This window comes from Varroa destructor, unplaced genomic scaffold (genome assembly GCF_002443255.2).
Source record: "Varroa destructor unplaced genomic scaffold, Vdes_3.0 BEIS01000001.1, whole genome shotgun sequence".
In the NCBI taxonomy this organism is placed as follows: Eukaryota; Metazoa; Arthropoda; class Arachnida; order Mesostigmata; family Varroidae; genus Varroa; species Varroa destructor.
The window spans coordinates 9,416,216-9,428,286 of record NW_019211454.1 but is presented as its reverse complement, the minus strand read 5'-3'; the positions used below and the strand labels follow the sequence as shown (position 1 = coordinate 9,428,286).

The 12,071-nt window shown below is 39.9% G+C and overlaps 2 protein-coding genes across 4 annotated transcripts in view; one reads left to right on the top strand and one right to left on the bottom strand.

The window, feature by feature from the left end:
* Window positions 1-12,071, bottom strand: part of cu (NADP/NADPH phosphatase nocturnin) — a 34,213-nt gene that overhangs the window by 18,796 nt on the left and 3,346 nt on the right. For 2 of the 3 annotated variants that reach the window (XM_022801338.2, XM_086976981.1), the window contains exon 2: window positions 9,895-10,044. In XM_022801338.2, coding sequence (XP_022657073.1) covers window positions 9,895-10,031 — 137 coding nt within the window. In that variant the 5' untranslated portion in view covers window positions 10,032-10,044. Of the gene's footprint in view, window positions 1-9,894; window positions 10,045-10,457; window positions 10,612-12,071 lie in introns of those variants that run through there. The other variant, XM_022801327.2, reaches the window with a different exon arrangement.
* The window catches only part of jdp (DnaJ domain-containing protein), a 46,949-nt gene that overhangs the window by 32,851 nt on the left and 2,027 nt on the right, over window positions 1-12,071 (top strand). The gene's annotated exons all lie outside the window — the stretch shown is intronic.

The following is a 12,071-nucleotide window of genomic DNA, read 5'->3' as shown; positions in this document are numbered from 1 at the left end:
TCTTACTGGATAGTGTAACTCACCGTAGCTATTTCCATGAGACAAACGGACAATCTGCCTGTGTTTTTCTACTTCTCGGAAAATATAGGGTTTGTTAATAGTGGAATTGTAACAGGAACAACTGCGCTGGAAAGAACAACTAGGAGAGATGTGGGTGGTTTATCAACCGCTGGGTCGATAGCATCTTACACAGCTATGAAAAGTGTTTCATAATTGAATTGACCAGAAGATTCGACTGTGATAAGGAATGGGCTTCAAGAAACACGTTTAATAGACTTTATCAATTGAAATTCAGGATTTTGACACCTTCATTCATAAACAAGAATAGAATAGTGATCCCTTAAATTCCAATTTTAGTTCTATAGTAATCAAGCTTCGTACTGGCCGGTTAAAGCTGGTGGCTGTTTTGACCCCCCCCCCCCCCCCGGCACTCACAAACATGTTTGATACGTACAATCTGAGTCTGGATGGTGTATATATCATACAGTAAACGGATGACGTCCATATAAATGCTGTTACAATAACAAATCTTATCTAAACAAACCCAAGTGAAAACTTTTTTAGTTTTGTTATTAGATCTATTTTTTATAGATCTAATAACACACAACACGTTCGTTTCATATCGTCTATGGCGTATGGTTCAGAAAAAAACTTGTTACGGTAACAATTGTCATTGATAAATCGACTATTTATGGTTCGTGCTTTATCCATGCTGCACACTTGTCCCTAAATAACAGAAGAAAAAATAGAAATAAACTGTTTTTACGATTAATATACTAAACCCAACGACTGGCCGTGAGCCTAGTTTCAGTCAGCACCGATTTTTTTCTCGTAACCATTAGAGACAGGTTTTTCCACATATGTCCAGGTATAGATATGTCCTTCATTTTTAATGAGCATAGTTTCTTTTTTTTGAGAGCGCTTCTGTTGTCCGTAATTTTGCGAATTATTCCGGTAGCAAAGGTCACATCAATTGTTATTCTACATATCACTAGACGTACAACAAACACGTACGAAATACAAATTTGTCTATGGTGAAAATGCAGGCTAAACCGGCTGAATTTATGTTTTCATATAGCGACTATATTTTGTTTAACAATTTGTGTGCTTTCATGCTTTGACAGTTATAAAAAAAAACAAAAAAAAACGCGCTTTATCTTGCGGCTTCGTTGGTGAGTTCACCGCGCTTATGGTAGGTAACAGGCTTAAGATGAGAGGGGTATTCTTTGCTAGGAAACAGCGCAATATGCCATTTTTTTTTGGGGGCTGGGTTGCAAGTGGGAAGTATTTTTTTCTTCTCCTGTTGGGACACGTTAAAACATGGCTTTATTTCAAGTTTTGTAAAAGAGTCACAGAGTTCAAATGGATCGTGCACTAACAGCAGCCGGCCGTTATCTACGTCATTACCTCCCTAACAGCTCTTATTTTCTAGTAATTAAAACAGCAAACAACTTATTTGTCAACGTGCGGGATTCAGTTATAATCTATCCAACTTTCAAAATGAATGTTAATAACAGCTGCATTTGCATTGGTCGGCTGGAGATAACGAAAAAACTTTCGGCATTGAAAGAAATAACTAGATGCTAGATGTAAAACAGAATTACGACGATATATAGATTGGTATTTGTTGGTAACCTAAACGAGCAGCTTTTTGCTGATTTATCTTTGAGACTCCGTACGAATAGCCATTTTAGCTAATAACGGGTATATGCACAAGATGTTTAGGAATAGGCGTTGTAAACATCACACAAAAGTTTTTCCGTATTTCACCATCCGATACATGAACTGTTACTTCGAACGGGTCGCTCCCGTAACATAAACCAAAGTGTTTACGCCCAGATCCGAACCTAAACCATCATGTATCCCTAAATTTATCAGGCGTTTACCCGCTGCACTATCACTGGAATGTCACTGTTGAAGTTCTAAAGAAATCCTTCGAACCACGATTGCTGTCGTTTATCGCGTTTGAATCACGACATGCGGCACCATCTCTATCATTAATATGTAAAGGCGATGTCATAAACATAATTAACGATAATCATTATGTCCTTCGTTCCTCTTTTAGCGCCCGCTGTCTATACACATATGAGCAAACGATTCGTATGGTGGCACGATTTTGTTCTTAATTGAAAAAAAATTAACTAGCTAGAACCTGACGTCTAAACATTATGTTTAGGTTATATAATTTTGTCCTTTAAACTAGACAAACGCTTAATGTAGCATATGATATTGGCCGAAACAATTTTACAGAATTTACACGTTGAACATGGTGCAGGTGCAACTTTCGCTAGAAACGGCCATTCCCAGGTAGACATCGCCCCGGTTATGGCCATTGGCGATCGGCGTGTATGCTTATAGGAAGCGTTTTAAGTCAGACCATACTTGTTAGTACTTTATTGTCAGAAAAATTTGGCAAGCTTCGCTCAAAGCTCGTTCACGCATACATGCGTTACTTCGTAAGCCCGAGGCTTAAAAAAAGTAAGCTTGCTTAAAGAGTGTCACACAGCCGAAACTACACGTGGAATTGATTGCTTCGACTTTCGGGTCAAGCCTGTTCCCGTTGCACCGGCAGAGATGAATACGTTAAGCAACTAATGTTCCAAGGTAATTCCAGTTGCTGAGCAGTGTTCAACATGTATTACTGTTAGGAGGATAAGGCAAAGGCCAGTAAACTATACCAAACAATTTGGTAATATACTCGTGTTTGTCCGTATACGTCTGCTTTCCATTATCTCGGTGTCGAGTCCCTTGAGCACAACTCCTGATTCATTCGAATATGTCGCTGAAGTCTACATAATGTTATCTAGCTCAATCTCCGGCGGTCATTCGGTTTTCCATGGAGTACTTTCTGTTATTCTTAAGCTCTTGGCCATTCGCTCACCCAAGTTTCGTCACCCTTTTTTTTTGCGCAGGTTTGTAATAACCGGCCTTGCTCCGAATCTCCTAGCCGAAACCGCGGGTAGATAGCTGTATAACAAGTCCGCCACAATCGAGTCTATATGCAATAGAGACACAGCTAAGTTTTCTTCACAGCAGCAGGGTTAATTATCTTTAATTGGTTGTAATGTTTGTCTCGAATTTCCTCCAGGTCGTACTCAGTCTTCGTTTATTAATGCGAGCCTATTCCACGACAAATGTTTATGGCCTTGGCTGCTGGCTGCCATGCGTACTTCGCTTCGGTGATGACTCGTCCCTTGACAAAAAATAGGGCTTCTTCATTGTTGTTGTTGACGCCTATCAGTGAACGAAGACAACTGACAAGATCTATGACTCCGTCCAGTGAATCAGTGTCACGTTCCCATGCAGATTAACTGTTTCATTAACAAAACAACTAATTGCTACTTCATACTAAACCATTTCAGTGTTAGCGGTGATGTTACTGGTCATTAATGTTCTTATGGTAGATTGTTATTAATTATTAATATATTTTGCTCATCACTGAAAAGATGACAGTATGGCCTTGGACATATTACGCTTGTGAAAGCCATTCCGTGCCACTTTGGTAACGTCCCTGGACACCTGTGGTCCCTTGAGTTTCAGTGCTCATCGTATACGTATTAATTAAAAACTGACCGGTTTTATGTATGTAAAACCTTGTACCGTAGTGTTAACGTGTGCCAGCGTATTTCCGTTCGATTTTTCCCGTTAAGGGGAATAATTGTTCGAAACAATCTACTACTGACGTAACTTAGGTGACCCATTAAGCCATTTAAACGAGACGATTTTACAATTTTAGCTCGGTATTTTCGCGCCGCGTCACCACTGACTTAGGACAAATTGATATAGCGTAAATGTGAAAATCCTAGTTTACTAATTAGCGCAATTTACCATAGCATAGCTTCAAACGTCTTAGTAGTAACAATGGTCGTTTGGCAACAGTGAATCGATAACAATTGCTTGGCTTTCCGAAGGAAATAGACCCATGAAAAAATCAAGTATGTCGTATATCATCGAACCCTATTACGGTGCCATTGTTTCATCGGAGCCGTTTATAAATATTCTATGGTAGCCCGCAGAAAGAACGCAGACCGGTTCTATTCTTCTAGGTAATTCGTTAAATTAAATAAAAATAATGGTTTATAACTCCGTTCGCACGGTTTAAACGCTTTACAGTATTAATTAACCTGACTATCATCAGGCTTATTGTAGGAAAATTCAATGTTCCCATGATTCGTAGAAACTACCTACTGAGAATCACAGGCCATGAAAAACACGGTGTCTCTTCCAGTGACAGCTCAGTATTTTTGATCGATTGCATTGATTTTACACTTAAAACTTTTTAAGTAGAAGAACCTTACTTTAATAACCTTAACTCTTCTTTACTCTTAGTAATTACGCCTCGTAGACGGCTCATCTTACCGGAATTTTCTAAACTTTCCCACCTTCTACTGGAAGGAGTCGGTGTCCGATTTACAAGCTCATCTAACTATTTGGCATCGCTACACGCTAAAAACAATTTAAAAGTGCCAATGATTTAAATCTTTGCTATTCGTATCATTGTTACTTGTTATACTAATCGAAAACTCAATATTTTAAGAATGACTTACATTTTTTACATTTAATTTACATTTAAGTATAGATACGCTCCTTTTTTTTACCGTATCTGTAAACTGTAAAATGTACTTCGTTCGCCCATATGAAGAGTATAGATTAATCTTCTATATTTTCCATGCTAGTTCAACGTGCGACTCATTTCACGCCTTTGATAATCTGTCGTCTCTATGTATGGCCACAGCCTCTATGCCGCCACCATTTCGACACTGGTGAATTTCCCCTCTCCTCCCATGTCCCTCTCCCCCCCTCTCTCTCTCTCTCTCTCTCCCCTGGCTTTCTCTCTCTCTCCCCATTTCCTTCTCCACCCAGCCGGAACAGCTTCGTTCAAACTCTTTCGGAACTGGCGGGATTAGTTGTGATGTCTTTCACAACTGAACACAAGAATCCTGTGTGTTTATTTATCTGTAAGAAATACGACGCGAATAAATAGAGGCGGGTGCCCCCTTCAAAGAAACCAGCTCAGTCCGGTAACAACGCAGAGCTACGCTAACTTGCCTAATCAGGAGTGAATAAGGAGTATGAAGATCTTAAAGAGATCTCCCTGAGGGCTAAAAAATATGGCACTCTACATCCGGCCTCCGCTGGACCGCGTATACGTGCCCTTACAAAGAAGTGATGCTGACTGATTGTTGGTGTTCATCCATCATATTGAAACAATCAATGCACTTCATACTCTGATCATTATCAGCGTTACTGTACCCACGTTAACACGCATTCGATCACAGCGGTTGGTCTGCAGTTGCAGCCGTAAAAGGCGCTATGGATAATAGTTATCAAAAACAGCGCCATTATCGACTTCCCGCGGATACGGTCCGTGTAAAAAGTGAACCGAACTCAACAAATCGAATATTAAACACGAGGTCGCAAAAATATCAGAAATCAGGTGATTTCTCTTTGTCCTCTGAAGTCTTTCAGAAAATTGAGGGTTACTGTGTAATTTTATTATCATATTGCTCATTTATCAGCTGCAGGAAAACTTTTTTAGATGTAATGCTTTGAGTTGCACGTTTGATATTGCCTAAGCATTGCTAAATACAACTGTCGGACCCTGTCCTAACACGAAACAAGCCGTATATGAATAACAGACGACTTCAATCAAAGCTTCAGGACACAGTGAGGCGGTTTGGGTTTACGGGCACCATATCTGATGTTTCGTTCGGTAGAAAAGGACCTTGTTACGGTGTTACTACGATCACAGGAAGAATTAAGACGTACACAGCCTGTAGGCAGAACATTAGCAAAACGCAGTAGCAAAACGATCCGGTGCTGGATCTAGCCGTAAGTTTCACAAAATTTAAAGGTTTCCTCCTTCTGGAGGGAGAAAAAGGAGGAGAGGGCAAAAGTTCACACACCGTGGTGTTACACAAATCCTAATGCCAATTCATAATTGCTTTAGCCCATGCAACATCATACATTATACATAACACATTGATTTGCAAAATTATAAAAAAATTTATATATAGATATTATATGAACATTTTTTATCATTTTTAAATTATTGATACAACACACAACATTGCCATCTGTATCACTGCTGTCTGGGCAAAGAAGTTTCTGGCTACGAGGAATTACGAGCTTCTTTAACGGCACGCAATAACTGTTACTCGATGTGTGGTTGCCAACTGTTGGCAAATCCCTCAACTCAATAACTCAAGAAATATTTAGGCACGTGTGCATTAAATAGCGCTTGCTTGTTTCCTAACGTATTTAACGTAGGTTACACGAAGTTCGTATACTTCTACGTAGATTCTGGCGAAATTTAGCAGCTTTGGTATCGGCAACTTCTTTCATATTCGTTTCTGCTGTATTCCTATGGCAGTAAGTTAGTCATCATTCTGCACTATTGAAAGCGCCAGTTAAACTTACAGAGATGAAATTAAAGGTCTCGCTTTCGCAGCCCGTAGTTCATGCAATGATATTTTTGTGTGATACTAGTATGGCGTGATTTATTCACTTCTTGAGCCAAACGAATTGTTGACCCCTTCGTACCTCTCTCTCACTAGTGATGGAGAAGACTTACCTAAATGCGTTAACAATAGACGGAACCCCCAATAACAGCTGACCGAGTGGACCGATGTGATATAGATAGGGGTAACGATATTAATAATATTTACCGCTGTGATACAAGCCTGCTAAGCCTATCTCCGTAAAGATTACACCAAGTAGCCACAGGGGACCCGTATGGACTACCCTCGAAAAAGGTTTAAAGCAACGCTTAACGGCAGTACCGCATATTAGTACTTAAAACATTTCGCGCAGATAAATCTTTCTTAAACCAATCGTTCTTAAACGACATATTATCGTATAGTCCTGCGGATCGCTGTTCCCCCCAAAACTTTCGTTCGTTACCGCTCACGCTTCTTTCCCGTTTTCCCGGCCGTACGTTTGTACTGCTCGTTAGAGGACTCGTGCTTCTTCACTATGATCAGAATTCATTACTGCCCATTTCCGCGTAATGCGACTACTAATCTTTTCCCGTCATTTTGCTTCGCCGAACATCACCGTACCCCTTTCCACGATCTTAAGTCAGCTTTTCATTGACGTTATTTTAAACCTCAATGCGGATTATATCGATGTTACCAAAAAAAAAATATATATATATATATATGCATATAGTGACAGGCACACAGAATTCTAAACGTGAACTTTACATGTATGGAAAATAAGAAATAAGTTACGTATGTCAAACGACATACTCTACTACACAATTGCGTCTATTCTATCTTGATATATTTATTACAAACATATCTAAGTCACGGCTCTAATACACGGCTAGTCTCTTGAAAAAAGCATCTTCTATATATGTGTTCAGTGAAATATATGCTGACGTCGTATTTGGATGTCGTGATTGGATAACTTCGGTGACAATCACAGTGAGGTTCGAGGAAAAATTCGAAATTCTAACAATAAAAATAATATCAGTGTTTCTAACTCTGTTTCTATTAAAATGTGTGCCAGTTATACCTTAACGAAATGCTTACTTTAGATATAACCTACTTTTTTTTTTGTTAAAAAAAAATTTTCCTCACCATTACGACGTTTACATTATACAATATAGATACTTTGCTATGGGTAATAGCGACTGTGATAAACTACATATTACTATGTAGGTAACTCAATGAGAGCACTAATGTATAACCAGATCCGAACTTCTGTTTATGACAGATGACGATGCCTGCATAAAGCACTAAGAAGACTGTTTTAATGAAACATGACATAATATTCAGAAACGTCAAAAAATGTCCGATCTTTTTTCCGAGCCTCACGCAGCTAAATTTTAGTATAAGAATAATTACAAAAACTGATTGGCAATCAGGTTAACGAATGCTGGTCGGTAATCGGGAGTTATCCATGCGGTTTTGCATGCATATTAACAGAAGGGAAAGTTGAAAAATTCTAACTTTTAATTTTTTTTTTAGAAAGGTAGATTTTGTTTGCATAAAAGGTGATTTGTAAGCTAGATCTCAAAGGCTGATACCACACACTGAACGTCCATAGAAGTACGAGACATTTTTAACGACTCTTTCAATATCTTACCAAATCTCATCTCCCGTCTTCCTAGCTTTGCGTAACTAATGCAAAATGGCGTTTCAATGCCATTACTGATGAGTGTCCTACTTGTACGACAGGAATCATCACAAACCCTTACGCCCTATGACTTTCTTTCTTCAAGATTCTATCCTTATAATCACTGTGCAATTAGCGCCAGGAACACATTTTTTGCCGCATGTCTACTTTCTTTCAACTACAGACGCATCTATAACATCGCGCCTTCTGCTCCTAGAGAGCTCGCGGCTCTTGATAATGATTTAGAGTATCGCGAGCTGGAGGCTGTTAATGAAAGGGGTTACTCGAGCATGATGCAAGTACCTATCATCGTAGATTGTATGATTAATCACCATTGGTCGTTAGAAATTTATTCCTCCCTTCGACATCGTGTCTTCGATTCAGCTAACTAGGTATATATTCGGGCTTGTGTGCATGTGTATATGTGCGTGTGTGCGCGTGTGAGTGCGTACGCATGTATATATGTGCGTGTGTGCGCGTGTGAGTGCGTACGCATGTGTGTGTATGTGCGCGCCCGTGTGTGTGTATGTGCGCGCCCGTGTGTGTGTATGTGCGCGCCCGTGTGTGTGTATGTGCGCGCCCGTGTGTGTGTATGTGCGCGCCCGTGTGTGTGTATGTGCGCGCCCGTGTGTGTGTATGTGCGCGCCCGTGTGTGTGTATGTGCGCGTGTGTATAGCGTATATTAGTAAATTGGAAAGAAGGTTCCCGGCCTTAAACTCTTCTGTTTGTCCCCACTTGTTACTTCTGATTCACTACTACAACGGTAATGCGATACAAGTGCAATCTCGGCTCGAAAGAATGAATGTTCCAGGTAGAGAACGAAGCATACTCTGCTGTACCCGTTTTACTATGCATATGGTTGTGGTTGGCACACTGAAAACTGCTTAGAACGTTCGCCTTGTGTGCGGTAACGTCGCATATTGCTTAAACGATGCTCAGAAGCAACTTGCCAGACTTGAAAACGGTATCCGAGATCTAGAAGATCCTAGTATCTTCGCTAGTCCGACACCTAGTTTCGTAATGATCATCTTATGGAAGGTTTAGGGAAGATGACCGATAAGCTATGGAAATCGACCGAGAAAATGGGCTGTAGCCGCCAATCATTGAGCCAATTTACGTCCTTTAGGTTTACATAAACATGGGAACTTGGTATTTGATGAAATTCACATATCACTCTGTATCGAGCAACAAGCATCGTAGAATTGTCACCAGTAATAAAAAGTGGTGTCTATATAGACATGACCCTGAGTCATAAAGGACGACTCTAGAAAAGGAGCAAAGGTCCAGAGTCCAGACAGATTTTTACTCGAAAGGGTTATGCTTCAGATTTGATGGGACTGCTAGGCCCTAGGTCGCTGAAAGTAGCTTCTTGCGAATCAGACCAGTAGTAAGTCAACCAAACTATTCAGGAGAGATTAGCCTGAGAGTACGGTGATCTCATCTTGCTTCATAGCAACGCGCAGCCGCACGGCAAATACAAAAAGTTGCCTCACTGTGAGAATGAGAGGTCTTGTTGCACTCTTCATTTATCTCTATACAGAGTTTACTTTCGACACGGATCAACAATTAACAATATAATTACCCTAAGGGTAATTATAAAGAACACACTGTAAAGAAAACATTTATCACAAAAAATGTACAGACCAGTAGATCAAATAATGTCGATATTCGCCGACTTATATAATGCACATATTGAAATCGTGTCTTTCACAAAAATAATAATGTCTGCTAAAGCTATCATCTATAAATTATACATATTTTTTGCTTACTCACTGAGTCAGCTCAATCCAATTGTTCCAAGTGAAGTTTATTGTCGGCGGAAGAGTTTCTGTCGATTGACTTTTTTCATACCGTGTAACAAACAATCTTTCCTCTTGAGAACTCCGATGCACCAAGGGGCCAGCACTCATACTTGAATGTTCTCTGTAAAGTTCAGTCAAACAGTCACAAGGTCAGTGTACAGGAACGATACCCATACATTAAGAACGATTCTGAGGTAGACGTACGAGAAAAAAATAACTAGATGTAGAACATCTAGTACACCAAATGCACTATGTAAATGATGATGATAACAATAAGAGCATGTCGTATACGAACAGCCGAACGGTATCTTATTAACAGACCGTTTTTTTCATTGTAATAGTATTTATTATTCAATACAATAATCGGCCAGTGCCTAATATACGGTTCGGAAGCCTGAAACAAGACATCTTTCTCACAAACAAGATCATTTCTACGCTTCTTTCTTAGAAACTCTATGCCATGCCCTTTTCACATTCTAGATAAAACAGGCCATAAAATGGTATAATTATTAAATCGATTTATCCGATACAAACCAGCTGAGTCTTTCGTAAAATGGTTTCTTTTTGTTACACTGATAGTCCATAAATGAAAACTCTTAGGAGCAGACCATTTGACGGTATGATCGTGACAATCTGGAAGACTTTCACGAACGAAAATCCACAAGATTAGCGCAAACGTAATTTCGTTGTTTAAGATCTCTACGCATAAAGTGATCGATATTTATTCGAAACCCCCATTAAAGCTTTACCTCGGGGATTGTAAGGCTGTATTGTTTTATTGGTTGGACCGAGTAGGTCACTGTTGTCCTGCGCTGATTTTTAAGCTATCCACCGTCTCACTTTCAACATTGTGGATTTCCATCTGAGATAAATAGTTTTCTGGCGTCGCTTTTACAGAACAACGACGAAGCGCTGAGCAGTAAGTACCGCAAGCAACCCGCAATGTTTTTACTAAATTGGCGCTGTAAACTGTTGTCATTGATGGCTGGCACCTACAGGCCGATTTTTCGAATATATTTAATGAAAAATCATATCTCATTAAATAACACTCTTTCCTAGAACATCATATGGCCGTCTCGTACTATCCTTCCCCTAAAGTAATGCGCAGACCAGTGTGATTCGTATGATTTCGTACTATTAGGATGATTTTTTATTACTAAAGCAGTATGAAACGCTGCCTGTTATTTGCTCGCGTATCACCGAATACCTACCTAGCCTAATTTAGCATATGCACCTTCACCTTGATCGCAGGATACGAACGGCATCATACACCGAAATGCTAATGGTTAGTCTTGCGCTGACGCACGTTTCATACGGACCTTTCTTCCGGCGACCTCAGCGAGCCGCCGTTTGTGTCTCTAACATATTTAAATAATAAAGCAAACTAAATAGGGTTGGTTCGAGGAACTATGTGTTGCTCTCGAACTCGCAGAAATTAGTCGTAGTATAAATACTGCAAATAGGAATTGCAAAAAAAATGATTGGTCACAAGAAACAGAATTGGGTTGCTGTGACGAGGTTGATTTTCTGATGACCCTGCAACTGAAAACCCGGGTGCCGCTGGTCCAAGCTCCCTCATCGAAGTGCGGAAGTCTAACGTGTCAAGTGAATTACTGTTGATTTTACTAATAACGACAGAACGTGATTGCTATTATTTATACGATTTATACAACCGTCAAACTTTCTCTACTCAGCGAAGCATATTCAAAAATAAAAACCGCGGCAACGGTTAGCAACTGGTGTGCGTATCATATGTGTTTTGTCAACAAAATACATGCGTGTCTGCCAGCTAGATAGACTGACGCCACGAGGTAGCGCATAGTGATACTGTAGGTAAGTACGCCGAAAAACGTGAAATAAAGAAGACGCGTTATTTATATGACAAAACTGCGTTTCATTTTCATTTGATATATTGACGTCCTGCACTATAGAATTGAACTCTGCATCCGCACTACTTTTCTAAGTTCCATTCAAGATTTGGCCTCTGGCCGCACGGCATGTACAATAACTCGGATAGCAACACAGACGAGAGTACAGGATTTTATTGTAGATTGTAGACAGACAGTTTGTACTGAGATATGTCGGGTTATGGGTCTGCTCCCCTCAAAGCTGAAGCTGTTTTGGGGATACAAAATCACGTGCGCCGAC